Below are 27,238 nucleotides of genomic sequence, written 5' to 3'. Positions count from 1 at the left end.
CCTGGGGCAGATAAGGTTTGGCTTTTGACCTGGTTGCTATTGAGATGGACTTTTCTTCTTACTACAGAGATTACATTCCAGGGCAGGGGGCTCCCTTTCCCTTTTTTGCAGAGTAAAGTTAGAAATGCTAATTGGATATACAAAATGCATATATGATGAATTAAATTTTAGTAAACTATTACAATATAAATGTAGGAACTTTCATTTTAGAATATAATTACCTCAAAAATGTACTGGAGGATTTATCTTGTTAAAAGTAGATGTTGTGGGAGTGGATGGGCCACTCCCCTTCTCTTTCACTGAGACAAAGGATCTCAGTGCACATTTGCAAAATCACTCAGTAACATGGGAGCAGCAGTTTGACTTTTAAGGGAATTATTTAAAGCTGTGTGTATGGATAATTTTTCTTTTGTAAGTATACTGCAAGACTTTTTATTTTTTCTGTATTTTATAAATGATGTAAGCTAGTATTAAAATGTAACTTTTAGGAATTCTTGTATGAGGGGGAAGACACTTCCCCAATATGCATGCAAGCGTCTTATATGGTATCAAGTATTCTGGACCAATTATATGCAGGCAGTAAAATGTAGTCATATATTAGGTATATAAGTGGACCTAGTGGAACAGCTTCTCTGAGAACATTTATTCAGAATAGCTGCATTTACACTTTCTGATTGAAATGCGTCTCCATTGTACAAATGCCTTTTGAAACAAGATTTCTGTTAAATTTAATAAACAATATTTGATTGGAAATATTTGTACAATTATTATTATTCCAGTGCATCTATGAGCAGGGTAGAACCAAAACTCTGTTCAAGACCCCAATGCCTGACCCTCTCACAGGGAGAGATGTCCCAGGACTACTGAGACCCTCTTAGCACAGGGAAGTCTTGACAATGATTGGATTATCTGAAAATACCAAATCTAGTGCGGAGCAGAAGAAAATAAGTTCTTCAAGCAAGCTGAGAAGGTGCAAGTCTGAAGAGAAAGGGCACTGCCCAGGGATTCAAGGAGGTGGAGCTGAGAAAAATGATTGACACCTTCTACAATCCAACTTGCGAGTTGAGGTACACAACCATCTGTAAGGTATTGTATGCTGTTTGTCTCCTATATCACTACTGGCGTATTGTGTTTTTTCTTGTAGTGCTATACTACACCATAATCATATGCAGTAATGAAGCATAACATATTAATCAATGAGAAGGGCCCTAAGATTTCTACTTGTAGATGAGACTGAACTGAATCACACATTTACAAAATCAGCTATAATGGTAGTAGATTTAGAAGCGTGGCTTATGTACAGAAATTTTCCACATGCATTCTATAAAGATAATAATGATTTTGTAAATAAGAATATTTATCAGATATAGAGAAACATATTTTGCAAAAATTATCAGTCATGCTTGAGTACCAATATCCTACTCTTAATTTAATCCTACTTCTTTTACTAAGTCCAACAGCAGTGGCCTGCACTGTAAATACTCCGACGCTCATAGCAATTGAATGGGCATCGGTGCATTTGCCTCGCTGCACTCGGCTGCGAGGCTTAGTAAAAAATGGCCTTAGATATTTAAAATTACATCTACTCTTGAACAACATTAATGTAATTTTACCATGCTTAATATGGATATTATTTTTTAAGTTCCATAAATACAAGATACCTTGATGCACGTCCTGCAGCCCTGGTCCTCTGGAACAGTTTTTCACTGAATGATGTTCTATAACTTAATGGTTTCCGTCTGTATTCACATTTCACGTACACCACCCAAATGCAAAGATGTAAGAAGAAAAACAGAAGGTGGAGGAGAGGACAGGGGAGTAATTAGTATATAAAATTAAAATGTAAAGGATGTAAAGATTTTGAGGGAATGAAAGAATAAATGCTACATAAGGATAGTAAATTATTATTAGATAGATGCTCCAAAAAACTACACCACCAGTTGTACAAAAGGACAAGTTATTCTACGTTTAAACAATGAATACAAGAATGTGTCACTAACTATGCATGTAAAAAAACACCACAGAGAGGGTCAAAGCACACTGAAGTCAGTCAAGCATAAAATCACAAAGGGGCTCAATGAACAGGGACTAATCTTTATTGACCCAACACAAGCTGTGTTTTGGTGCACAAGGCCTGCATCAAGATTCTACATAATCATACATAAAAATTACCATACATAAAAATACAAATAAAAAAACATAATTCTAGTAGAGAGAAAATTATATATGAATAAAATTAACATTCTTACTTGTATCATTTGAAATAGATATAAATCTATATAAAAATGAAATAAGGCCCTAAAAGTATATGTGAATACCAGAGACAGAATGAAATAAAAAAGATGGATATATAAAAATAAATAGTGAATCGTGAAATACCTTTGAGCGTGCATGGACAGGTGAACGTATAAATAGATAATTACATAGTTGGAAATGACTCGTAAAAACTAAAACTAAACAAAATGATGTATAATGTTGAATAGCATGCGAATAATGAACCAAAAGCATCTCATTATATGTAAAATAGCAAAAAAATGCATGTGCTGAGTGAGAAATAAGCCAACATTTTATTAAATTCATCTTACCAACCAAGCTCCTAAAACACCTAGAACCGCAAAGCCGTATACCTAGAAACTGATTGACAATATATGCACTGCAAATAAAATTAACCAAACAATGATGCTAATATATGCTATATCCATTGTTGAGATATTCATGCAATATAGTATGGTATAAAACCACCAGATCTGCATCACTGCGTAAAATAAACCTTGGAATTCATATTTATCCCAAGCAAATATGAAACAGTGAATAAACAAAAAACAAATTACAACCCAAATCAGTTACCAGATGCTAGGGTCCACCTTGGGGTTAGCGCCCAAGAAAGGGATCTGGGTGTCATTGTAGACAATATGATGAAATCTTCTGCCCAATGTGCGGCGGCAGCCAAGAAAACAAACAAGATGCTAAGAGTTATTAAAAAAAGAGATGGTTAACAAGACTAAAGATATTATAATGCCTCTGCTTTGCTCCATGGTGTGATCTCACCTGGAGTATTGCGTTCAATTCTGGTCTCCTTATCTCAGGAAAGATATAGCGGCACTAGAAAAGGTTCAAAGAAGAGCGACCAAGATGATAAAGGGGATGGAACTCCTCTCGTATGAGGAAAGACTAAAAAGGTTAGGGTTCTTCAGCTTGGAAAATAGAAGGCTGAGGGGATATATGACTGAAGTCTACAAAATCCTGAATGGAGTAGAACGGGTACAAGTGGATCGATTTTTCATTCCATCAAAAATTACAAAGACAGGGGCCTGTTTTACAAAGCCTGTTTTACAAAGCTAGCGGCTGCCACACGGCAACAGACCCGAAGCCCTTTAAATCTCTATGGGCTTCGGGGCCGTTACTGCGCTGCAGCTGCTAGCATGGCTTTGTAAAACAGATCCTAGGGGACACTCGATTAAACTACAGGAAAATCTTTTTAAACCAATAGGAGAAAATATTTTTTCACTCAGAGAATAGTTAAGCTCTGGAACGCGTTGCCAGAGGTTGTGATAAAAGTGGTTAGCGTAGCTGGTTTTAAGAAAGGTTTAAACAAATTTCTGGAGGAAAAGTCCATAGTCTGTTATTAAGATATGGGGGAAGCCTCTGCTTGCCCTGGATCAGTAGCATGGAATGTTGCTACTCTTTAGGTTTTGGCCAGGTACTAGTGACCTGGATGGGCCACTGTGAGAACGAGCTACTGGACTTGATGGTCCATTGGTCTGACCAAGTAAGCTATTCTTATGTTCTTATGAGTTAAAATATGAATTAAAATTGAAATTGAGATGTCTGAGAAGAACTGTGACAAAGTGCAACCAAAACTCACAATATAGGTGACAATAAAATATCGGAGCAAAATCAGATAAATATCCAAAAAACGCTGATTCTGAAACACAACCAAAGCCAACAGTTTGGATGCTAAACTGAGTGAAGAAGAATTGAAATGGACATGCAGTAGCCGAGAAATGACAGAATGGTAGTGACAAGAGAAACTGCACAACAATCTACTAAGAACGTTGAACGAGTAAAAACATTCCCATGTACGTTAAAATGTAAAAAATGTAATATGGACTGATGTCATTCAGTTACTGTGCTAGACTATAGTTACCAATATTAGAATGTATATATCATATTATGGCTCATCTTTCACATTTCTATGGGGTATGGCTCCAGTGTCTTTGTGCTTTGAATACTATGTACAATGTTGGCTGCAGATTGTGCTGACACTCTCCTGTTAGATAGGCATAGTTCAGTCCACTGTATCGTATTGTTCATCAACATTTTAAGATTCCTTAGTTTGTACAGCTTATTTGTATCTTGCCTTGTTAACATTTCCTGTTCTTGCTGTATATTAAAATCAACAAAATCTTTGAACTGAAAAAAAAAAAAAAATGTAAAAAATGAAATTATACATATGGTTAGAAAAAAAAAATAATTAAACATACCTGGGACACTAAACTTGTGAATGAGTCTTGGCGTCACATCAAAAATGGTGAAAAACAGAATAACACGAGCGTGAGTAGTGAGAGAGACTTAAAACTACTGAGCAAGTCTGCCTCAAATCAGAACATCAATTGGAAAAATTATCTATTTATACATTCACCTGTTTTCGTGCACTTACAAGTATTTTACAATTTCTTTTATATATCCATCTTTTTTATGTCTTACTGTTTCTAGTACTTTTAGGACCTTATTTTATTTGTATTTATTTCAAATGGTACAAGTAAGATTGTTCATTATTCATACACAATTTTCTGTATTTCTAATAGAATTATGGTTTTATTATTTGGATTTTTATATAAGGTAATATTTATTTATTTTATATAGATACCTGATGCAGGAGTGTACCAAAAAAAGGATCGTGTGTTGGGTCACTAAAGACTAGTCCCTGTATACTGAGGCTATTCATTTATTTATTTAATTTATTTGGTTTTATATCCCATCTTCCCCAAAGAACTCAGATAGGGTTATAGTTTACAATCATAATTTTACAATACAGTGGTACCTTGGTTTACGAGCATAATTTGTTCCAGAAGTATGCTTGCAAATCAAAGTGCTCATATCAAAGCGAGTTTCCCCATAGGAATCAATGGAAATTCGCTTGATTCGTTCCCCCCGAGGCCACCGGCGCTGCTCCATACCCCCCCCCCCCCAGAACTGGCATCGCACCCCCCCCCCAGATCTGGCATTCCCCGCCGAGCACCCAAACAACATCCCTTACCCCGATTTGGCACCGACACCAACACACAGGACATGCTGGTGCCCGAAGATCCTCCCTCTTGGCTGGGCTGGGCATCGAAGATCCTCCCTCCGAGAATCTCAGAGAGAGCAAGACCAGAAGGCCTTGAGCATGTGCAGATGCTCAAGGCCCAGCCCAGTCCAGCCCAGACAAGAGGGAGGATCTTCGGGCACCGGCATGTCCTGTGCATTGGTGCCGGTGCCAAATTGGGGTAAGGGATGCTGTTTGGGTGCTCGGTAGGAGATGCGCTCGTAAATCGAGTCAAGCTCAGTTTCCGAGGCGCCGATTTTACAAATGTTTTGCTTGTCTTGCACTCGGAACCGGTGCACTCGTAAACCTAGTTACATTCATAGCATTACAACATAACATTACATAGGTTATTCTCTGGACATTGCATAGTTTTAGAGGAATCTTGGATAGGGTCACTTTAGAGTCAAGTAAGCATTACTGGAGGGAGGATAAGAAAGGGATACAAGGTATAAACTAATCACATAATTTCAACAAATAAAAATTGCATCTAGCATACGTGGGACATATGATTTGAGTATCATATTGATCAATGCACGGGTATAGATGATACACAAAAGATCAGCCTCTTCACGTATCATGGAAATTTTTGCTGAGGCAATAACACAAGATAGGATGGGGTGGAAGAGGGTAGAGGGAAAGGCTATGTGAAGTAGTAGGTTTTTTTAATAGCTTTTCTAAAGTTTAGGAGACCTTCAAGAGATCTGATGTGGGGAGGAAGGCTGTTCCAGATCTTTGTGCTTTTTTGCATAACTATGTATGTTCCACTGTATCTGCATACTGGACTCAAGTTTAATAATATCACATTTTTTCATTTATGATCATGCTATTATACAACCTAATTACTAATAAACACAAAAAAATAAAATAAAATATAGAATTTAAATTTACTCATGAATTATGTGAATGTCTTATCAACGCGTTCCTCACTTCTAGTGTATAAATACAGTACTTTGATTCTGTAGTTTTCGCCCTATCAGACTCATAGCGCAGACTACACATCGTCAGAAGCTCTCCTCTGTCCACAGCCAGAGGCAGGGCCAGTGTTAAACATGCTGAGACCTAAGGAAGAAATTTAGAAGAGGGTCAAAAGCCCACCAACAGACCAGATAGATTGTGAGCCTACCAGGACAGTACCTGAATGTACCTACCAGTACCTGAATGTAAACCACTTAGATTATAAGTGGTATATAAATTTCTAAATAAAATAAATAAGTATTGCCTTCAGATTTAGGTAGGTCTGAGGCTTTATATACCATGGAAGGCCCAGGGCAACTGCCTTGTTTATGCTCACTTTTTGCTGGCCCTGGTCAGAGGTGTAGCCTCTACAAATGAACACAATATTCAAACTAAAATACGAACATAAGATTTGCCGCTGCTGGGTCAGACCGGTGGTCCATTGTGCCTAGCAGTCCACTCACGCGGCGGCCCTTAGGTCAAAGACCAGTGCCCTACTAGAGTCTAGCCTTACCTGTGTATGTTCTGGTCCAGCAGGAACTTATCTAACCTTTTCTTGAATCCCTGTAGGATGTTTCCCCTATAACAGTCTCTGGAAGAGCGTTCCAAATTTCTACCACACACTGGGTGAAGAAGAACTTCCTTACGTTTGTACGGAGTCTATCCCCTTTTAACTTTAGAGTGTGCCCTCTCATTCTCTTCAACTTGGAGAGGGTGAACAATCCCTTTCTCTACAAAGTCAATTCCCTTCAAAATCTTACTATTGGTAATCACTCATGGCTCTTTTTTACTTTTAACCATTTTATCTAGTTTCCAAAGTAGTCATGTTGATAAAATGGCCTAAATTTACTGAAATTTGCATAGAGTTTCATATCATTTTTGTTAAAAACTTCCAATTTGTAAGTATTTTCTTTTAAAAATTTCTCAACTTTATGTTTCTAAAAGAAACCTTCATTGATTCTAAATTCTTCTATTTCCATTGTTTCACCATGCCTTTCTTCACTGTAACTATGATCAGTTTTACTCCCCCCCACATACACACCTTAAAGTCTTTCTTAATTCTCTTACCTATATTTACTTATGCCTCCTATCTTTATCCTTTTTCTGCAAATCTCTTCCCCTATATAATTCCTACCTTACTCTATTTTTATGCCACCTCTGTTCTTTATGTCTCTTCTTTTCTGCATTTGGTCACTTTTTTGGGGGGGGGATGACTAGAGAATTGGGATCAGTTTACTTGAATCTGATGTAAAGCTATTATCAACTGTTCCCCATAGGAGGCCTATAAATAAACCAATAAGTCTATGGATGGGTTCTAGTGTCCTGGACAGGCTTTGAAGGTGGGTGAATGAGTGATGACAGAGGAGAGTGATAAATAGGATTCCATCTTAAGAAAAGGTGCTTCGGGGATTGGTCCAGAGACCATTTCTGTTCAATATTTTAGCATGGAATACTGCAAAAGAATTTAAAAAGTTTGAATTTTTATGGATTACGCAAAGAACTGCACTAAAGTGAACACTCCTGAGAGAGGAGACAAAATGATTTAAGATATTATGGAAGAATGATCAAACTGCAGCATTATTGTGAATGCAGAACAAGGGCATTTTGAGTTGGTGGAGAATATAGCAACAGATGACAGACCAAGGAGCAACACCAGGAAAAATATTTTTTTCATTAAATTAAGGATGATGGATATCTGGAGGTGGTGATAGTGATAAAAATGGTTTGAGATAAACACGGAATGGCAACAGGATAGATTTAAAAGTTGAATACTGTAAACAATACACCATGTATCATCCCTATCATGTTTTGCTACCTCAGAAAGATCCAACAGGGCAGATCCATTACCAACAGGAGCTGCCCGTGAAAAAAAAGCAGAAAAGGAGCATAGGGGTCCTTGTGTGGAGGTGGAGCATGCTCCACAGGGTGTGGGAGATCACTCTGCCCCCACTGATTTCAACAAGCAACACCTACTTAAGCAACATGCCTAGCAATGTGTCACCTAAGGCACAAGCCAAAGGCGTGCTTTTTTGCACAGCTGAGGAAATCCTGATCGAACATCACCTGAACACAACCCAAGAGAAACACAGAAGTGAACAGTCGACTCACTGGGCTACAATATCAGAATACCATCTGGATGAATGAATCTCAAGAAGTTAGGGATACGGCATTAAGCTGTGCATAACGACATCAGAAGAACTAGACACTCCTCCCTCTTAAAGGTATGACAGGACAGGAAGAGGTAACAACTGTTCCTTTCAACAAATGACCAGCTGTGGAGGCTTATCCTCCTCAACACATACATCATCTATCTTCAATGCAAAAACACCACCTGAGTGAGCTACTTTTTTCATTCTGCAATACGCACTAAATTGATTACAATAAAGTGAATAGTATTAGTATTATGGCTGGATTAGTATTGTGTCTGGATAGCATTAACATATGTATGTCAGTCATCAAAAGCTTATCTGGTCTACAATCAAACCTTGATTTTAAAATCAGGATCCCAGTTATTATATCTGATCTCAAAAACATACGACCAATTACATGGGAAAATACATCATATAGACAACTGATGCAGATAGAATGCCACACAATACAGAAATTATCTCACAGAGCTGAAAATCTAGAAATAAAAATTCAAAAAATACCAGGAGAAACTTGAAAAACATCACTTGCTAAAGACCTGAATCCCACTACTCATACCATATATCTCTGATCAGAGATATAATAATGGAATCTGAACTTAGAATAATGCTTATTACAGAGACATGGTGAAAGAATAAATCTGACCCTATAACATTAGAGGTCTGCCCAGCAGGCTGTAAAATGATACAGATCAACAGACAGGAAAAAGGGAGAAGGAATAGCAATAATACAGTATATAAAAAATCTTCTTAGAAACTGAAGAAATTAGCTCCCTATGTGAACCATAAATAGAGTTGTTATTATGTTAACTTAAGAGATCCAGCACAACAATCTTTAGGCCTCATGCTTTGTCAAAGACTTCCTGGTCTCTAGTCAAAATGTGCATCAAAAGTGTATGAATTTATATTTAATGCGGTATTAACATGTTCCTCTGATACTGTTATGTGACTTTAATCAACCTTTAGAAAATACTTTAAATGAGGATGTTAATGAACTTACTTAATTTCTTGATAATTTTCAAATTTCTATATACCGCAACAGACCCTACATACAATAAAAGGCCACACAGTAGACACAGTTATAGCAAACAAACCAAAGCTGCTGTCCTACTGGTCAGACCATTATATATGTAGCTTCATCTTATATTGCAGAATATTACATATCAACCCTGGTCCAAAAAGAAAATCGTTTATATCTAGAGGAAAAATAGATGCTCCAATATTTTGGGAATAGATGGGATCCTTTCTACAAACAATGAACTAAAACCCAGACTAAAATCACAGAGTGGATGAAATCTATAGAATTCACATTAGAATCAATAGTACCATTAGTAGAGAGAACATTACCTAGAAATGATTTAAAAAATAAACAAACCATAGTACTTGGCAGAGCTGAGAAACTTAAAAACAGAATGCCGAAAACTAGAAAGAGCTTGGAGGAAGTCAGGAATCAATCGCTTAGAGACAAATGAAGGAAACAACATACACATTATAAACAGACAAATAAAACACCACAAATACAAATATTACTCAGATATGATTGGGGTAGACAAACCAGACCTAAAGATGATGTTTAAAATTCTGATAAAACCGATACCTGCTCATTGGTGACCGTCTTAAATGTAGATCCCCTTAGACCTAACTCATTAACATTACACTTTGCAAATATGTTTATGTTTATTAAAAACTTTCTAAACTGCATAACAGCCTAAAAAAGGATCCAAGAATCTATTTAAGCTATTTGGAAACACTGCAGACAATCAACTAAATGATGTTAACTCTGACAGTAGCTCAGTCGATATACTGGTGAACAGACTATTCGGAACAGGATGCCAACTAATCTCTGCCCATTCCACCTGTACCAGGATATGCCAGAAGATGTATTGAACTGGTTAGTGAAGATAAGAATGGTTTTCAGAAGAATTTGGAGAAATTCTACTTACACCTATCCGAAAAGAAGCAGACTTAGACTTATCCAAAACTGCAAGTTACATACTGATAGCAAGCATACCTTTTATGACGAAGTTGATATTTTGTAGTTGCCTCCCAACTAAGACTGCATTAAAAACTGGAATCTACTATCACCCTCCCAACACAAGGTTAGAAACATGCTTGATAGATCTGGTATCTAGGGTTAGATCAGGATTAAGTATCGTTGGATAAACACTAATTCCCAAAGCCCAGAACGTTGACCTTTCAAACCCCTCAAATTACAGACCCATAGCTGAAATCCCAATACTAACCAATCTTCTTGAAATGCATGTCAGCAAACAGTTCTCTGCATACATTGAAGAACACTCTTGCCTCCATCCCATTCAACTTGGATTCCGCTCAAATCATAGCACAGAGGTCCTTGTACTGACCTTAACGACCAATATCAAGCAATACTTGAGTGTTGACCGCCAGGCGATCCTTTAATTTGACATATCCGTTGCCTTCAACTCGGTTGACCACCAGCTATTACTAGCCAAATTCAACAAAACAGGTATCATAGGAACCATCCTGAACTAGTTCAAAGACTTCCTACAAAACAGACCATATCTTATCTACAAAGACATAGCATTTCAAAAAACTGGCATGTGTTCTGTAACGTACCACAAGGATCACCCTTATCCCTTTTTTTTAAATTCTTTATTGATTTTTAATCAAAAACAGTGTCATACAAATGAAAGAACAAAATATATTCCACATATTACACTATTATCTATACAGGTAACATAAATATCATTCAATAATTTCATTTTCCTGCATATAATAATATCATAATATATCCTAATATACAATACAAATAAAGAATAAAGTTACCCAAATATCACTATCAATATTTATTCCCCTCCTTCCAACCCCCCCCCCCCACCCCCTGGATGTGTAAAAATAAATAAACCAAAAAAAAAAAGAAGAGATACGATGAAAATACATTATTATGTTTTTACAAATTTAGTCAATGGGCTCCAAATTTTATTAAATACCTCACTAAAACCCCTACATTCTGCGTTAATTCGTTCGTATCTGTATGTAGTACACACATTCACCCACAAGGATCACCATTATCCCTGATCCTCTATAATCTTTACATGAGCACACTAGGCCATTTCAAATTCAATAACAATGAATGCATATTCTCATAAACAGATGACATTCTTCTCATACCAATTAATCATGCCTTAACAATATATCGCTGATAATATCAAATGAAATAGACAAAATTCAGGCCTGGGCCACATCTAACAAACTCAGACTAAATGCAGACAAAACCAAAGTTCTATGGTTTCATAATACTGTGCACACTGTTCCTTCCACTGTAACTCTAACCTCAGGAACTACATTGAATATCAGCAAGATGTCCAAGGTCCTTGGAGTGAGCATGGCAGCACACGCGTACTAAGCAGTCGTAAGTAGCTAGCTTTCGCTCTAGGTGTGTAAACAGTACATGAAAAATAACACATGACGCAAATTTTATTAAAATAGTTATTTCGTTTATTAATTGTCAGAATAGACCTCAAAAGTTTATTTTTGCGTCATTTGGAGCTCTTTATAGTTGCCAAATGCTGGCCTTCTGATAAAGATCTCAACTCGATAATTCGTTGCTCCCCAATATATATCTTCAGTCCAGTTTGACATCATTGGCTGTCAGCCAATCCACTAACAGAGGCTGTCCTTAGATTTGGACAAAGAACTTCTTTTTAACATGGAATAAAAGTTTCAAAAATCATATTTCTTGTTTACATTCATTTCTGAATATACATTATTACATTTTACTACATATCTAATACAGTGGTGCCTCACACAACGAACTTAATTGGTTCCAGGAGCAAGTTTGTTATGCGAAACGTTCGTTATGTGAAACGCGTTTTCCCATAAGAATACATGTAAAAAAAAATAATTCGTTCTGCAGCATAAAATATGCTAAGATGACATAAAAAAAGATAAATTTTTGGTTATTATTTTTATTTAGATACATCTAAAAACATAATTGTTTTTTAAAACAACACACATTTTTTAAATTTAAAGACAGACTAAGTAGAGTCTAATTTTACAGTGAGAGAGGGCAGAGTCTCAGCGGCAAAAACTGGGACTTAACTGTTCATTTTTTTTTTTTTCTACCGTGTTTCCCCGATGATAAGGCAGGGCCATCAAATAAGACAGCCCCCCCTTTTTAGAAAAAAATGTAAAATAAGGCACCCCCCCGCAAATAAGCCACCCACCGATACCTGCGCTTACCCGAATCGGGTGGTACGGTGGGTGACTCCGTGTGGTCCCTGGCACCCCCGACACGATCGGGGCAAGAGGGAGCTCAAGCCCTCTTGCCCCCCCGACTCCCCGACACGATCGGGGCAAGAGGGAGCCCAAGCCCTCTTGCCCCCCGACTCCCCGACACGATCGGGGCAAGAGGGAGCCCAAGCCCTCTTGCCCCCCGACTCCCCGACACGATCGGGGCAAGAGGGAGCTCAAGCCCTCTTGCCCCCCCGACTCCCCGACACGATCGGGGCAAGAGGGAGCCCAAGCCCTCTTGCCCCCCCGACTCCCCGACACGATCGGGGCAAGAGGGAGCCCAAGCCCTCTTGCCCCGCCGATTCCCCAACTCCCCGACAATATCGGGCCAGGAGGGAGCCCAAGTCCTCCTGGCCACGGCGACCCCCTAACCCCACCCTGCACTACATTACGGGCAGGAGGGATCCCAGGCCCTCCTGCCCTCGACGCAAACCCCCCCTCCCCCCAACAACCGCCCCCCCCAAGAACCTCCGACCGCCCCCCCAGCCAACCCGCGACCCCCCTGGCCGACCCCCACGACACCCCCAACCCCCTTCCCCGTACCTTTCTGTAGTTGGCCGGACAGACGGGAGCCAAACCCGCCTGTCCGGCAGGCAGCCAACGACGGAATGAGGCCGGATTGGCCCATCCGTCCCAAAGCTCCGCCTACTGGTGGGGCCTAAGGCGCCTGGGCCAATCAGAATAGGCCCGGGAGCCTTAGGTCCCTCCTGGGGGCAGGGCCTGAGGCACATTCCGTCGTTGGCTGCCTGCCGGACAGGCGGGTTTGGCTCCCGTCTGTCCGGCCAACTACAGAAAGGTACGGGGAAGGGGGTTGGGGGTGTCGTGGGGGTCGGCCAGGGGGGTCGCGGGTCGGCTGGGGGGCGGTCGGAGGTTCTTGGGGGGGGCGGTCGTTGGGGGGAGGGGGGGTTTGCGTCGAGGGCAGGAGGGCCTGGGATCCCTCCTGCCCGTAATGTAGTGCAGGGTGGGGTTAGGGGGTCGCCGTGGCCAGGAGGACTTGGGCTCCCTCCTGGCCCGATCGTGTCGGGGAGTCGGGGGGGGCAAGAGGGCTTGGGCTCCCTCTTGCCCCGATCGTGTCGGGGAGTCGGGGGGGCAAGAGGGCTTGGGCTCCCTCTTGCCCCGATCGTGTCGGGGAGTCGGGGGGGGGCAAGAGGGCTTGAGCTCCCTCTTGCCCCGATCGTGTCGGGGAGTCGGGGGGGAAAGAGGGCTTGGGCTCCCTCTTGCCCCGATCGTGTCGGGGAGTCGGGGGGGCAAGAGGGCTTGAGCTCCCTCTTGCCCCGATCGTGTCGGGGAGTCGGGGGGGGGGCAAGAGGGCTTGAGCTCCCTCTTGCCCCGATCGTGTCGGGGAGTCGGGGGGGGGGCAAGAGGGAGCCAGGCGGAGAGAGGGCAGTTAAGCGCAGTGCCTGCGCGGAAGGATGCAGCTCGGGCGACTTCGTTGTGTGAAACGAAGTTCGTTGTACGAATCAAGACATAAAGTTCGTTGTGCGCAGCGTTCGCTGTGCGAGGCGTCCGTTATGCGAGGCACCACTGTATTCTTTTTGTCACTCTCAAAACTTATTTCAGACAGTTTGTTTATGTAAGACAACCTGCTGAAAATTTATTGGCTCTATCAGAGTCAGAGAAAGGATGGGCTGTTCTCCCTTGCTCTGATCTACTGACAGTGTTAAGTTTCACTGATACACACACAGAAGCCTTCCTATACTGGAGACTAGTGCAGCGTCTCAGATTCTAACTTAACTATTTCCAGGTGCTGCTTAATATAAAATATTAGAAATTAAGTACACACCATTCTTTCATATATATCTTTCATACATCCATCATTCGTTCAGGGCCCCTTTCATCCATCCCACACACTTAATACATGTTATGCTCCATTTTGGGATACATAATCTAACATACTCTTCCTAACCAGCCTAAGCATATCTGGTATCAATTAGAACCACGAGGTTTAAGGCGGGAAGCTGAACAAAGACTCAGAGAGGACAAAGAACAGCAGAGAGCCAAGATGGAGTTCTTAATAACTCTATGCATGTATGTTACGCATTACCTAATTATCCTCTATGATCTGGCTTAATAGCAAAATACATAAAGAGATTATTATGCTTTTCCTTAATATTAATCTATAGTGTGTTTTTCTGGCCTTGGTTACATCCATATTCAGATTTTTATTCACCAACTTTTTGTATGCTTCTATTGGGTGTGGCCTTAACTAACACATATGCTTGTATCTAACTAGAGTTACCCAGAACCATACGAAAAGCAGGCACTTTTTGTAGAAAAACTCCACAAAATACTGCACCATCATGTCCTGCACTGTCCATTCCATTAAAGTACCAAAGATATCACCCCCTACAGGCCACAAGCCACTACTGCTCAGGAGTTATACTCAATTTCACCCTATCGTATGAATCTCAAGTATTCAACTTGGGAAGAAAACCCTTTACAATAAGAAAAGACTAAGACTTGCCCGACCCTTTTATCAAGAGCGCCACTTTGCTGTATTGACACAAATGCTTATACTGTCCTAGCTGGATTACTGCAACTCCCTCTATGTGGGTCTAAACTCTACTCTCCTGAACAAATTACAGATGATACAAAACATAGCACAGACCGATATTCAAACTAAAAAAAAATTTTGTCTCCGTCTCACCTTAAGAACTTGCACTGGCTTCCCATCAAAACATGTACTGCCGTCAAACTATCATGTATAATGTTCCATTTGCAAAAACCACAGAGCCACTCAAACTTATTCATCAATTCCTGCTTAACATCAACCAGAAAACTGGAGTCACTTCAACTACTCCTTCCATCTCCCAAAGGAGGAGAGTGTGGCACAGTGGTTAAAGCTACAGCCTCAAAACCCTGGGGTTGTGGGTTCAAACCCACACTGCTCCTTGTGACCCTGGGCAAGTCACTTAATCCCCCCATTGCCCTAGGTACAGTAGATAGATTGTGAGCTCGCTGGAATAGACAGGGAACAATGCTTGAGTACCTGAATAAATTCAAGTAAACCATTCTGAGCTCTCCTGGGAGAACGGTATAGAAAAATGAATAAATAAATACAAAAACACATTCAACACAGGGACAAAATTTGCCACATCCACGTAGGAACTCATTTTCACATCCCATCCCCATTCCTGCAAGCTCTGTCCTCATCTGCACAAGCCTCAAACACTTTAAAATCATAAGTGTTCGAGGCTTGTACGGTTAAGGCAGAGCTTACAGGAATGGGGCAGGGACAAGGACAAAACTCACTGGGACGGGATGGGGAAATTGAGTTCCTGCAGGGATGGGGAAAAATTTGTCCCCGTGTCATTTTTTAATGCAAATTTCATCCTTCTGCAATCAATTCGCAAGTATAGGAATATCACCTACTGTCAGGACTCATAAATTATGGTGCAAAGGGCATACAATAAAAGTTAAAATTTTGCAGTTAGCTGTTTGTAATTTTGATATTATGTATGGTTTTTTTTATACCTGTTAACCGTCTTGTGGAAGGGCAGGATATAAATAAAGCATACCAATCCCAAAAATTATGTAATGGACTCATTTTCAAAGACCAAAAAAAAAGAAGCAAAAATCCAACGAGTCTGCAATGAACAGGTGAACCAAAAGACAAAGAGACTGCAGAAGGAAATGTACAAGTTGCAGGAACTTTATTAAAAATCACTCATCAGGGACTCGTGTTTATGTGCCTCAATACAGAGACTCAAAATATGTGGCAGTATTTAATGGTAGACTATATGCCCTAATAAGGCGCATTAAAGTTTTGAACTTGATATACAGTACATTATCATCAGTTTTGAATATTTATTACATGCAAAATCTCCATGGTAATGTTTGGTAGAGAGGGTATCTTCAAAAAATCTGAAGCATCAAGCACTACCATGAGTTAACACTACAGCAGATAACATACATGGCCTGGATATTCAAAGGATTTTATCTCATTAAGTGGCAGCTGCTAAACATAAACATTTTATTCATTAATTTTCAGCAGAATTGTAAGATAATGCTCTGGCTGCCACTATCCATACGGTGCTGGGACAGAGCGAGGGCTTTCTGCCTTATTATACAGCTATCCAAACTGTAAGCTCTGCCTTAACCTTACAGTAAAGCAGTTTACATTAAAATAGCAACAAACTGCTTGTCTACATGGTTAGAAGCTAAATATGCACTACGAGTACTCAACGCCACTGCTGTTATGGATAGCAGTGTTGAACATGTGTGAACCACTAACACCACAGCCAGCGTTTTAAACAAACGCTGACCATGGGCTTCAAATATTAAACCATATATATATATATATATATTTTAATGTAGTTAACTTATGTGTTACCTACCATTTTTCAAGCTATTGTGGGTTATATTAATTCATATTAATTACATTCCCCACATCATCATAAAATTCTACACCGGAGGGCAATTCTATAAATAGGCGCCTTCTTTTAGGTAGCATGATGCCATACGGTGAGAACCTATTTTATATAATAGTATCTAAGAATACAGATTCCATTCTAGAATACTAGCACAACTCAACTTTAGTGTACCTTACATTTATGCATCCACAATTACACCAGCCATAGAGCCTACAAGAACCAAAATGCAGCAGGGATAATGTAACTTACAGTATTGGGTAACTTACAGTATTGGGTAAGTCTGAGACATGCTTATATCTCATCCATATATACAGCACCTTTGCATTCACGTGCATCCCTACAGAACTGCACTTGGATGCCCTGCTAGCTCTTACGTGAACACTTAGTTACACTAACCCGTGAAAGTACTGATATGCTGTTAATTTATGTGAGCAAGGGGCACATAAATGCAGATATCTGGTTTTAGAATTGCCCTTCAAATTTTTAATGAAGGATTTAAGATGTGTTAATGGTTTGAACAGCATATTAACCTCATTTAATTCATACTAAATACCTACCTCAACTTAGTAATTAAGATCCTATCAGTGAGTGAGGAAGGAAAAATCAGAGCAGTTCAAACTGAAGTGCCTTTCCTAGCATGTAAATAATTCTTAAGAACACAAGGTTTATTAACAGGTAACAAAATAAAATGTGGATCTCCCTTATATCACAAGCAACTAAAATGCCGTTTACAACACCCGAGTTATTTCAACAAATGCTTATAAACCAATAAATTAAAAAGTTAAAAAAAATCTATTTCAACCTGTTATTTTAATGTTGGTGACTATAGTTTATATTCAGCCTTTATACAAGGCGGATCACAACTTTACATACATGATAAAAATACAAAAATGCAAACTACATACAAAAACACATTACAAGACAATCATTAACAAACATTCATAAGGAAAATCACAAATAATGCCCTAAGGAACATGAACTTGTTACCAATTAACACCATAATTGTCTACCACATTAACTAGGGGATGAACTAAACTTACCGAGCGTCTAACAATCATAGCTAAACCGTTTGACTGGTTTTGCGATCGATCAGATTAACCAACCCAAATCACAAAACTGCTGGCCGTGTGCTTCTCCGAGCGATTGCTCATTCTATGATCTAGCCGTGCAAATTAACTCATTAATATTAAAATCCCATGCAAACTAGCCCACTGATCGATGCTCTAAAATCCCACATAAAATCTCAATCACTCCTACGGACTCAAAATAGCCGGCTGGTGCAGACCTGTCAGTAGACAGGTCAGCCTGTTTTAGGGGTTTTTCTTTTTACATTTTTTAATGGCACTTTTGGTTTAATGTTTGTTTGGGTTTTATTACATTTTTTAATGGATTGTGATCCTTGTATAAAGGCTGAATATAAATAATAAACTATAAAACTATAGTCACCAACATTAAAATAACAAGTTGAAATAGATTTTTTTTAACTTTTTTAATTTATTGGTTTATAAGCATTTATTGAAATAATTCAGGTGTTGAAAAAGGCATTTTAGTTGCTTGTGATGTTTATTTATTTATTTATTCAATTTTCTATACTGTTCTCCCAGGGGAGCTCAGAACGGTTTACATGCATTTATTCAGGTACTCAAACAGTTTTCCCTCTCTGTCCCGGCGGGCTCACAATCTATCTGACGTACCTGGGGCAATGGGGGGATTAAGTGACTTGCCCAGGGTCACAAGGAGCAGCGTGGGTTTGAACCCACAACCTCAGGGTGCTGAGGCTGTAGCTTTAATCACTGCACCACACACATTTAGCACAGTTACTTACCGTAACAGGTGTTATCCAGGGACAGCAGGCAGATATTCTTGACTGATGGGTGACGGCACCGACGGAGCCCCGGTACGGACAATTTTAGAGTGATTGCACTCTAAGAACTTTTAGAAAGTTCTAGCTCGGCCGCACCGCGCACGCGCGAGTGCCTTCCCGCCCGACAGAGGCGCGCGGTCCCTCAGTTAGTATAAGCCAGCTAAGAAGCCAACCCGGGGAGGTGGGTGGGACGCAAGAATATCTGCCTGCTGTCCCTGGATAACACCTGTTACGGTAAGTAACTGTGCTTTATCCCAGGACAAGCAGGCAGCATATTCTTGACTGATGGGTGACCTCTAAGCTAACAAAAAGAGGGATGGAGGGAAGGTTGGCCATTAAGAAAACAAATTTTGTAAAACAGATTGGCCGAAGTGACCATCCCTTCTGGAGAATGCATCCAGACAATAATGAGATGTAAAAGTGTGAACTGAGGACCAAGTAGCAGCTTTGCAGATTTCCTCAATAGGAGTGGAACGGAGGAAAGCTACAGATGCTGCCATTGCTCTGACTCTATGGGCCGTGACAGAACCTTCCAGTGTCAGTCCGGTCTGAGCATAACAGAATGAAATGCACGCTGCCAGCCAATTAGACAACGTACGTTTAGAAACAGGACGTCCCAACTTATTCGGATCAAAGGACAGAAAAAGCTGGGGAACTGATCTGTGGGGTTTCGTACGCTCCAGATAGTAAGCAAGAGCCCTTTTACAATCCAAAGTATGCAGAGCTTGTTCCCCAGAATGAGAATGAGGTTTTGGAAAGAAAACCGGTAGAACAATGGATTGGTTGAGATGAAATTCAGAAACAACCTTGGGGAGAAACTTTGGATGTGTACGCAGAACCACCTTGTCATGGTGAAAAACCGTAAAAGGTGGATCTGCAACCAGTGCATGAAGCTCACTGACTCTCCTGGCAGAGGTAAGAGCAATAAGGAAAAGTACTTTCCAAGTGAGAAATTTGAAAGGAGAAGTAGCTAAAGGTTCAAACGGAGGTTTCATTAAAGCTGAAAGAACCACATTGAGATCCCAGATAACCGGAGGGGCTTGAAGAGGTGGTTTAACATTGAAAAGCCCACGCATGAACCTGGACACCAGGGGATGAGCTGAAAGAAGTTTTCCATGGACTGGCTCATGAAAAGCTGCAATGGCACTGAGGTGGACCCTGATGGAAGAGGACTTCAGGCCAGAGTCAGACAAAGAAAGAAGATAATCCAACAACGTCTCCACTGCTAGGGAAGTGGGATCAAGATGATGAAGAAGACACCAGGAAGAAAATCTCGTCCACTTTTGATGGTAACATTGTAGAGTGGCTGGTTTCCTGGAGGCATCCAGAATGGAACGAACGGGCTGAGACAAAAGAGTATCAGTCGAGTTCAGCCCGAGAGATACCAAGCCATCAGGTGTAGAGACTGAAGGTTGGGATGCAGAAGGGTTCCCTGCTGTTGCGTAAGCAGAGAAGGAAACAGAGGAAGAAGAAAAGGTTCCCTGGAACTGAGTTGAAGTAGAAGGGAGAACCAATGTTGCCTGGGCCACCTCGGAGCAATCAGAATCATGGTGGCTCGTTCCCTCTTGAGCTTGAACAAGGTTCTCAACATGAGAGGCAGAGGAGGGAAGGCGTACAGGAACAGATTCGACCAGTCGAGGAGAAAAGCATCTGCTGTTAGACGGTGCGGAGAGTAAAGTCTGGAGCAGAATAGGGGCAGCTGATGATTGTGAGGAGCTGCAAAGAGGTCTATCTGAGGAGTGCCCCATTGATCGAAGATAGACTGCAGAGTTACGGGATCGAGTGTCCACTCGTGAGGTTGGAGAATTCTGCTGAGTTTGTCCGCTAAGGAATTCTGTTTCCCCTGAATGTATATAGCTTTCAGGAAGAGATGGTGATCTATGGCCCAAGTCCAGATCTTCTGGGCTTCCTGGCATAAAAGGCGAGAGCCTGTCCCACCCTGTTTGTTGATGTAGTACATCGCAACCTGATTGTCTGTGCACAACAGAAGGACCTGAGGAAAGAGAAGGTGTTGGAAGGCCTTGAGGGCGTAAAACATCGCTCTGAGTTCCAGGAAATTGATTTGATGCTTCCTTTCCTGGACTGACCAAAGACCTTGAGTCTGGAACTCGTTCAAGTGAGCTCCCCATGCGTACAGAGAGGCGTCGGTGGTGATGACTAGTTGATGAGGAGGCTGATGGAACAGAAGACCTCTGGATAGATTTGAGGATACCAACCACCATTGAAGAGACTGACGAAGAGATGATGTCACAGATATGTGTCGTGAGCAAGGATCCGACGCTTGGGACCACTGGGTAGCAAGGGTCCATTGAGGAGTGCGCAGGTGAAGACGGGCATGAGGTGTGACATGAACTGTGGATGCCATGTGCCCCAAGAGTACCATCATTTGTCTTGCTGAGATGGACGGCAGAGGAAGCACCTGGTGACATAGAGACTGAAGAGTCTGGAGACGATTGGATGGTAGGAAAGCTCTCATGAGGAGTGTATCCAGGATCGCTCCAATGAATTGAAGCCTCTGAGTGGGAATGATATGAGATTTGGGTAGATTGATCTCGAATCCCAGAAGTTGTAGAAACTGGATGGTTTGGTTGGTGGCCAGAAGGACTGCTTGAGCGGAAGTGTCTTTGATCAACCAATCGTCCAGGTAAGGAAATACATGCAGGTGGTGAGAGCGTAGAAATGCCGCTACCACAATGAGACATTTGGTGAATACCCTTGGAGATGAGGCAAGACCGAAGGGCAGCACCTTGTACTGGTAATGACAATGATTGATCATGAATCGGAGATATGGTCTTGAGGTTACATTGATCGGTATGTGAGTGTAAGCCTCTTTGAGATCGAGGGAGCATAGCCAGTCGTTTTGATTTAGAAGGGGATAAAGGATGGCTAAAGAAAGCATCTTGAATTTTTCTTTTACTAGATGAATGTTGAGATCGCGAAGATCCAGGATGGGTCTGAGATCTCCTGTCTTTTTGGGAACTAGATCTAGAGGAACTTCCTCTATAGCGTTCAGAAGGAGGAGGGATTGGACCTCCTGAATAAGGAGGGCCGATTGAGGACTGTTCAAAGCAGACTCTTTTGGCAGGCTTTGAGGTGGAAGAGTCTGAAAGTTGAGAGAGTAGCCGTGGCGGATGATGTTGAGGACCCATTGGTCCGATGTGATTACTTCCCACCGGCTGAGGAACAGAGAAAGTCGACCTCCTATAGGCTGAGGCAGGAGAGCAGGAATGGGGATACTGGCTATACTGTGGAGAATGAAGTCAAAAGGGCTGTGACTTCTGCTGAGGAGGTTGTTTTACAGCTTGTTGCTGCTGCTGTTGTCTGGGAGGCTGACGTTGTTGTTGCCTCTGACGCCTAGGTTGTTGAGCAGTGGTAGTCAATGGCCGAGCTGTGAAGCAGCGTTGATAGGCCGATTGCTGCCTATATGGTCTTGGCGGAGGAGGCTTCTTTTTATTCTTGAGCAGGGTATCCCAGCGCGTCTCATGAGCAGAGAGCTTTTGTGTGGTTGAGTCCATGGAATCCCCAAAGAGCTCATCCCCTAGGCATGGGGCATTGGCTAACCGATCTTGATGGTTAACATCAAGCTCGGATACCCGAAGCCAGGCCAAACGACGCATAGCTACTGACATTGCTGTCGCTCTGGATGTTAGTTCAAAGGTGTCATATATGGATCTAACCATAAACTTACGTAATTGTAGAAGAGACGACAAGCATGTGTGAAAAGCGGGATGCTTTCGTGAAGGAAGATATTTTTCGAAAGAAGCCATGGTGGTAAGGAGATGCTTTAAATAAAAAGAAAAATGAAAAGCATAATTACCAGCCCTATTTGCCAACATAGCATTTTGGTAGAGCCTCTTACCAAATTTATCCATGGCCCTTCCTTCTCTGCCAGGAGGGACAGATGCATATACACTGGCTCCTGAAGTCTTTTTAAGGGTGGATTCGACAAATAAGGATTCATGTGGAAGTTGAGGTTTGTCGAACCCCGGAATGGGAATTACTTTATATAGAGAATCCAGTTTACGTGGGGCCCCTGGGACAGTTAAAGGAGTCTCTAAATTCTTATAGAAAGTTTCCCTCAAGATGTCATGAAGGGGAAGTTTCAAAAATTCCTTTGGAGGCTGATCAAAATCAAGGGCATCAAAAAAAGCTTTAGACTTTTTGGATTCAGCCTCCAAAGGAATGGACAAGGACTCACACATCTCTTTCAAAAAACTAGAGAAAGAGGAAGTGGCCTGTTTGGAGGATGGGTCAAGGACAGCCAAATCCTCCTCCTCTGAGGAACATTCGCCTTCAGAAAGAAAGGGTTCCTCTGAGTCTCCCCACAGATCAGGGTCCCTGACATGGGAAGAATGGTCCCGAGACTCAGGTGTCGACGTTTGCATGTGTCGGGTTTTGCGCACCGACTTACCCGACCTCATCGATACCGAGTCAGGAGAAGTTATCGGTCGCACCGGTGCCGAAGTCTGCACCGATTGATGGTGAGCTCTCAGCTCCGGTGCAAGGACTGGCATCGATACCGATGAGGTTAGGTGAAGCGGTACCGAGACAGTGGAAGCGGGTAACACGGGTTCCACAATCGGTATCGATACGGGTTGATCCACAACCGGTACCGGTGGCTCGGTGCGGACTGGCACCGGAAGGTTCGGTGTCATGATAGCAGGAAGGAGTCGTTCTAATTGCTCCTTAAGCTGCACCTGAAGGATGGCCGTAATGCGGTCATCGAGGGATGGCACCGGTACCGCTTTTTTCTTCTGCGGTACCTGTGGTGCCGCTCGACGCCCCGGAGATGAGGAGCCCGATGTCGAGGGACTCACCTCTATAGGGGCGGAGCGCTTCCGCTGGCGTCTTACAGGCGGCAGGATTGGACTCACTGCACTCGAGGCCGGAAGACGTTCCAGCGGGGAAGGCTTCTTAGCCGGCTTACCTGACTGTTGAGATGCCGGTGTGGAATCACGCGGCGTCGAAGACGAGGGTGCCGACTGAATCGGTGCCGAAGCCGGAGTCGAAGGAACGGGGTCGGACATCTCGGCACCGAACAACAATCGCTGTTGAATTTGGCGATTTTTTAATGTCCGTTTTTTTAAAGTAGCACAGCGGGTGCAAGAAGAGGCCTGATGCTCAGGACCCAAACACTGTAAACACCAGTTGTGTGGGTCCGTGAGAGATATAGGCCTAGCACACCGCTGGCACTTTTTAAAACCCGGTTGAGGGGGCATGAAAGTAAAAACGGCTTCCGCCAAATCGAAGGCCGAGGCTTCGATGGTGGCAGAAGGCCCCGCCGGGGAAAACCGAAAACTGAAGAATAAAAATGAAAGTTTTTGTTTTGTTTTTTTTTTTAAACAAATAGAATAGAAAGAAAAAAGGCAATTTAAGCCAAAACGTTTACGCGAGCGGGAAGGCAAGTTAGGAGAAAATTTCAACAGCCGTTGAAAACGCGTCTTCTTAGCTCCGCGGAAACTAAGAAACTGAGGGACCGCGCGCCTCTGTCGGGCGGGAAGGCACTCGCGCGTGCGCGGTGCGGCCGAGCTAGAACTTTCTAAAAGTTCTTAGAGTGCAATCACTCTAAAATTGTCCGTACCGGGGCTCCGTCGGTGCCGTCACCCATCAGTCAAGAATATGCTGCCTGCTTGTCCTGGGATAATACATGTTACACACGCACAATCTGTCCCATTAAAAAAAAAAAAAAAAAGGCCTCCCCCTGAGCTGATGGCCCTCCCCAACGAGTCCCCCACGAACAGCACCACAAATGGGCACCGTGACGCCCCCCTACAGCAGCAAAAATGGCAAGATGAATGCCTACTCTCTTCCTGCCTGGCCGAATTCCTCTGCGCCATGCCTCCACCTGGTCCTGGCGCCCCTGTGCCACTGACTCTCGTGAACCAATCCCCTCTCCTTTCCCAAAAATAGGCAGGTGGGATGCCCATTCCCTCCTGTCATGCAGAACATCCCCAGTGCCATGCCCCCCCTGTGCAATGCACCCCTGAACCAATCCCCTCCCCTTTCCCAAAAATAGGCAGGAGGGATGCCCACTCCCTCCTGCCACTGGATGCTACCTCCACCCCCCAAACCTCCTCCACACCATTTTGAAAAGTTGGAAGAAGGAAGCCTGTTCCAAGACTCCTGCTTCAGGCCCACCAGTCCAAAATAGTGGACCTTTCCCTCCCTGGTGCATCATGTGATACACAGGGAGGGGCCAAAGGCCATGATTGGTTCAGTCGCATAAGGCCCCTCCCGAGAAGAGGGGCTTTAGTCTGAGTCAATCAGGCCTTACGCACCTCCCTCTTTATCCAGAATACTGAGTGAGGAGCCTAAGGCCCTGATTGACTTGACAAATTAGCTTGACCAATCAGGGCTTTAGACTCCTCCCTCAGTATCCTGGATACAGAGGGAGGTGCCTAAAACTCAAATGGTTCAGATGCCTAAGGCCCTACCCCTTGGGTGGGGCCTTATGATTGAACCAATCAGAGCCTTTGATCCCTTCCGTGCATCACATGGATGCACCGGGGAGGGGAAGGCCCACAATTTTGGACTGGTGAGCCTGAAGCGGGAGCCTGCTTCCAACTTATCAAACATGTACGGAGAGAAGTTCAGGGGGTGGTGGTTGGGACCATCCCTCCTGCTGGTTTTTTGGGGGTTCAGTGGGGGGAGACAGTGGCTCGGGGTGCCTGACACCGGGGGGGGGGAGAGACATGGTATGGGGGTATTCTGTATGGCAGGAGGGAATGGGTATACCTCTTGCCTATTTTGGGGGGAAGGGGAAGGGTCGGTGGCAGAGGGGATTCAGGACCGGGTGGGTGCATGCCGTGTTGGTATTCGGCCAGGCAAGAGAGAGTAGGCATCACTCCTGCCATTTTTGCTGCCGTGAAGAGGGGTCATGATGCCAGTTCGGGGGGGGGGGGGCATTGGGAGGGCCATCAGCGCAGGGGGCTTTTTACTCTTTTTTATTAATGGGGCAGATTGTGCGTGTGTCACACACGCACAACATCTGTGCCACTAAAAAAAAAAAAAAGAAGCCCTAACAGCAGTGATAGGAAGCTGCTTTCCCTATCACAATTGTTAGGGCTCTGTGCATGTGTTATTCATTCACTGAGCGATTGATCTGTCAGGTTTTCGTGCAAATCATTTGCATGCAAACTTGGCAGCGCATTGATTGCATGTCCAAAACAGACCAGGGAATCGGCCAACAGAGATCCAGTCCGTATTACCGATTATCTTTAGTGCATCCAGATCTAAGACATATTTCATCTGACAAAAGAAGTGTCGCTTCAACAGTTTCTTAAACTGGCACAGGTTTTTCTGCTGTCGAACATACTAAGATAATACCTGTTCTGCTTCTCTTGCTGTAGTAATTGAGCTGCTATCTTCCTTAAATCTGTTGCTTCTTTAAGTTCATCATCATCATCCTCCTCTTCTTCTTCTGCTAACAACTGCTCTTTCTGAAGTCTATAAAAGAAAGTTCATTATCCTAACAGTTTTGAGGAAATTCTATAACTGGGCACTTTCAGTTGGGCAGTCTTTCCAAAATCCCCTCTCCCGTGTGTTGCAAACAACTAATTGATTTGGTCTAACTGAGAGTCAGAGAATAAATATTTACTTACAGATTGACAAAACAGGACTTCTAGGTAGAGAATGGCACGGGGACAAATTTTTCCCGTCCCTGCGGGAACTCATTTTCCCATCCCCGTGAGTTCTTTTCCTGTCACATTCCTGCAAGTTCCATCTTCATCTGCACAAGCCTCAAACACTTTAAAATCATAAGTGTTTGAGGCTTGTGTGGTTATGGCAGAGCTTACAGGAATAAGGCAGGGGCAACAACAAACCGAACGGGACGAGGAAATTGAGTTCCAGCGGAGACAGGAACGAATTTGTCCCCGTGTCATTCTCTACTTCTAGGCTTTTGTCTCGGAATGCCACCTTGCTTGAAAGAAAGCTTTACTAATTTCTCACATACAATCTCTTCATGGTTTAAATAAGATTTTTTTTTTCAAAAACTAGAGCTGATAGGAAAAAACTAGTGCCATTTTTGGAATCAGCAGGTCAAGTATACCCAGAAACAGCTCTAACATTTGAAGCACCAAAATGAGTATCGACCAGTGAATAAACTACAGTCAAACTAGGCTCTCACAGAGAAGTACGTCAGTCAACAGGAAAGGGATAATCAAAGAAAGGCCAGTCAAGCTATGTTTAACACAAGGTGTCAGGTCAAAAGCGCGCCGGGACAAAGGCGCGCGCAGACAACTGAGCGCAGGGCGGAGGTGCGCGCCGCACAAAATTACTGTTTTTACGGCTCTGATGGGGGGGTGTACTTAATAGAGAT

At 42.5% G+C, this 27,238-nt stretch overlaps 1 protein-coding gene across 5 annotated transcripts in view; it reads right to left on the bottom strand.

The window, feature by feature from the left end:
• The window catches only part of LRCH2 (leucine rich repeats and calponin homology domain containing 2), a 198,935-nt gene that overhangs the window by 61,978 nt on the left and 109,719 nt on the right, over positions 1-27,238 (bottom strand). For 4 of the 5 annotated variants that reach the window (XM_033944408.1, XM_033944410.1, XM_033944413.1 and 1 more), the window contains exons 11-12: positions 26,245-26,364; positions 1,662-1,739 (exon numbers count right to left, since the gene is read on the bottom strand). In XM_033944408.1, coding sequence (XP_033800299.1) covers positions 1,662-1,739; positions 26,245-26,364 — 198 coding nt within the window. The remainder of the gene's footprint in view (positions 1-1,661; positions 1,740-26,244; positions 26,365-27,238) is intronic. The other variant, XM_033944409.1, reaches the window with a different exon arrangement.

The sequence above is a fragment of the Geotrypetes seraphini genome, chromosome 5, assembly GCF_902459505.1.
Source record: "Geotrypetes seraphini chromosome 5, aGeoSer1.1, whole genome shotgun sequence".
In the NCBI taxonomy this organism is placed as follows: domain Eukaryota; kingdom Metazoa; phylum Chordata; class Amphibia; order Gymnophiona; family Dermophiidae; genus Geotrypetes; species Geotrypetes seraphini.
The sequence above is the reverse complement of the archived record's forward strand: the minus strand, read 5'-3'. Positions and strand labels throughout refer to the sequence as shown.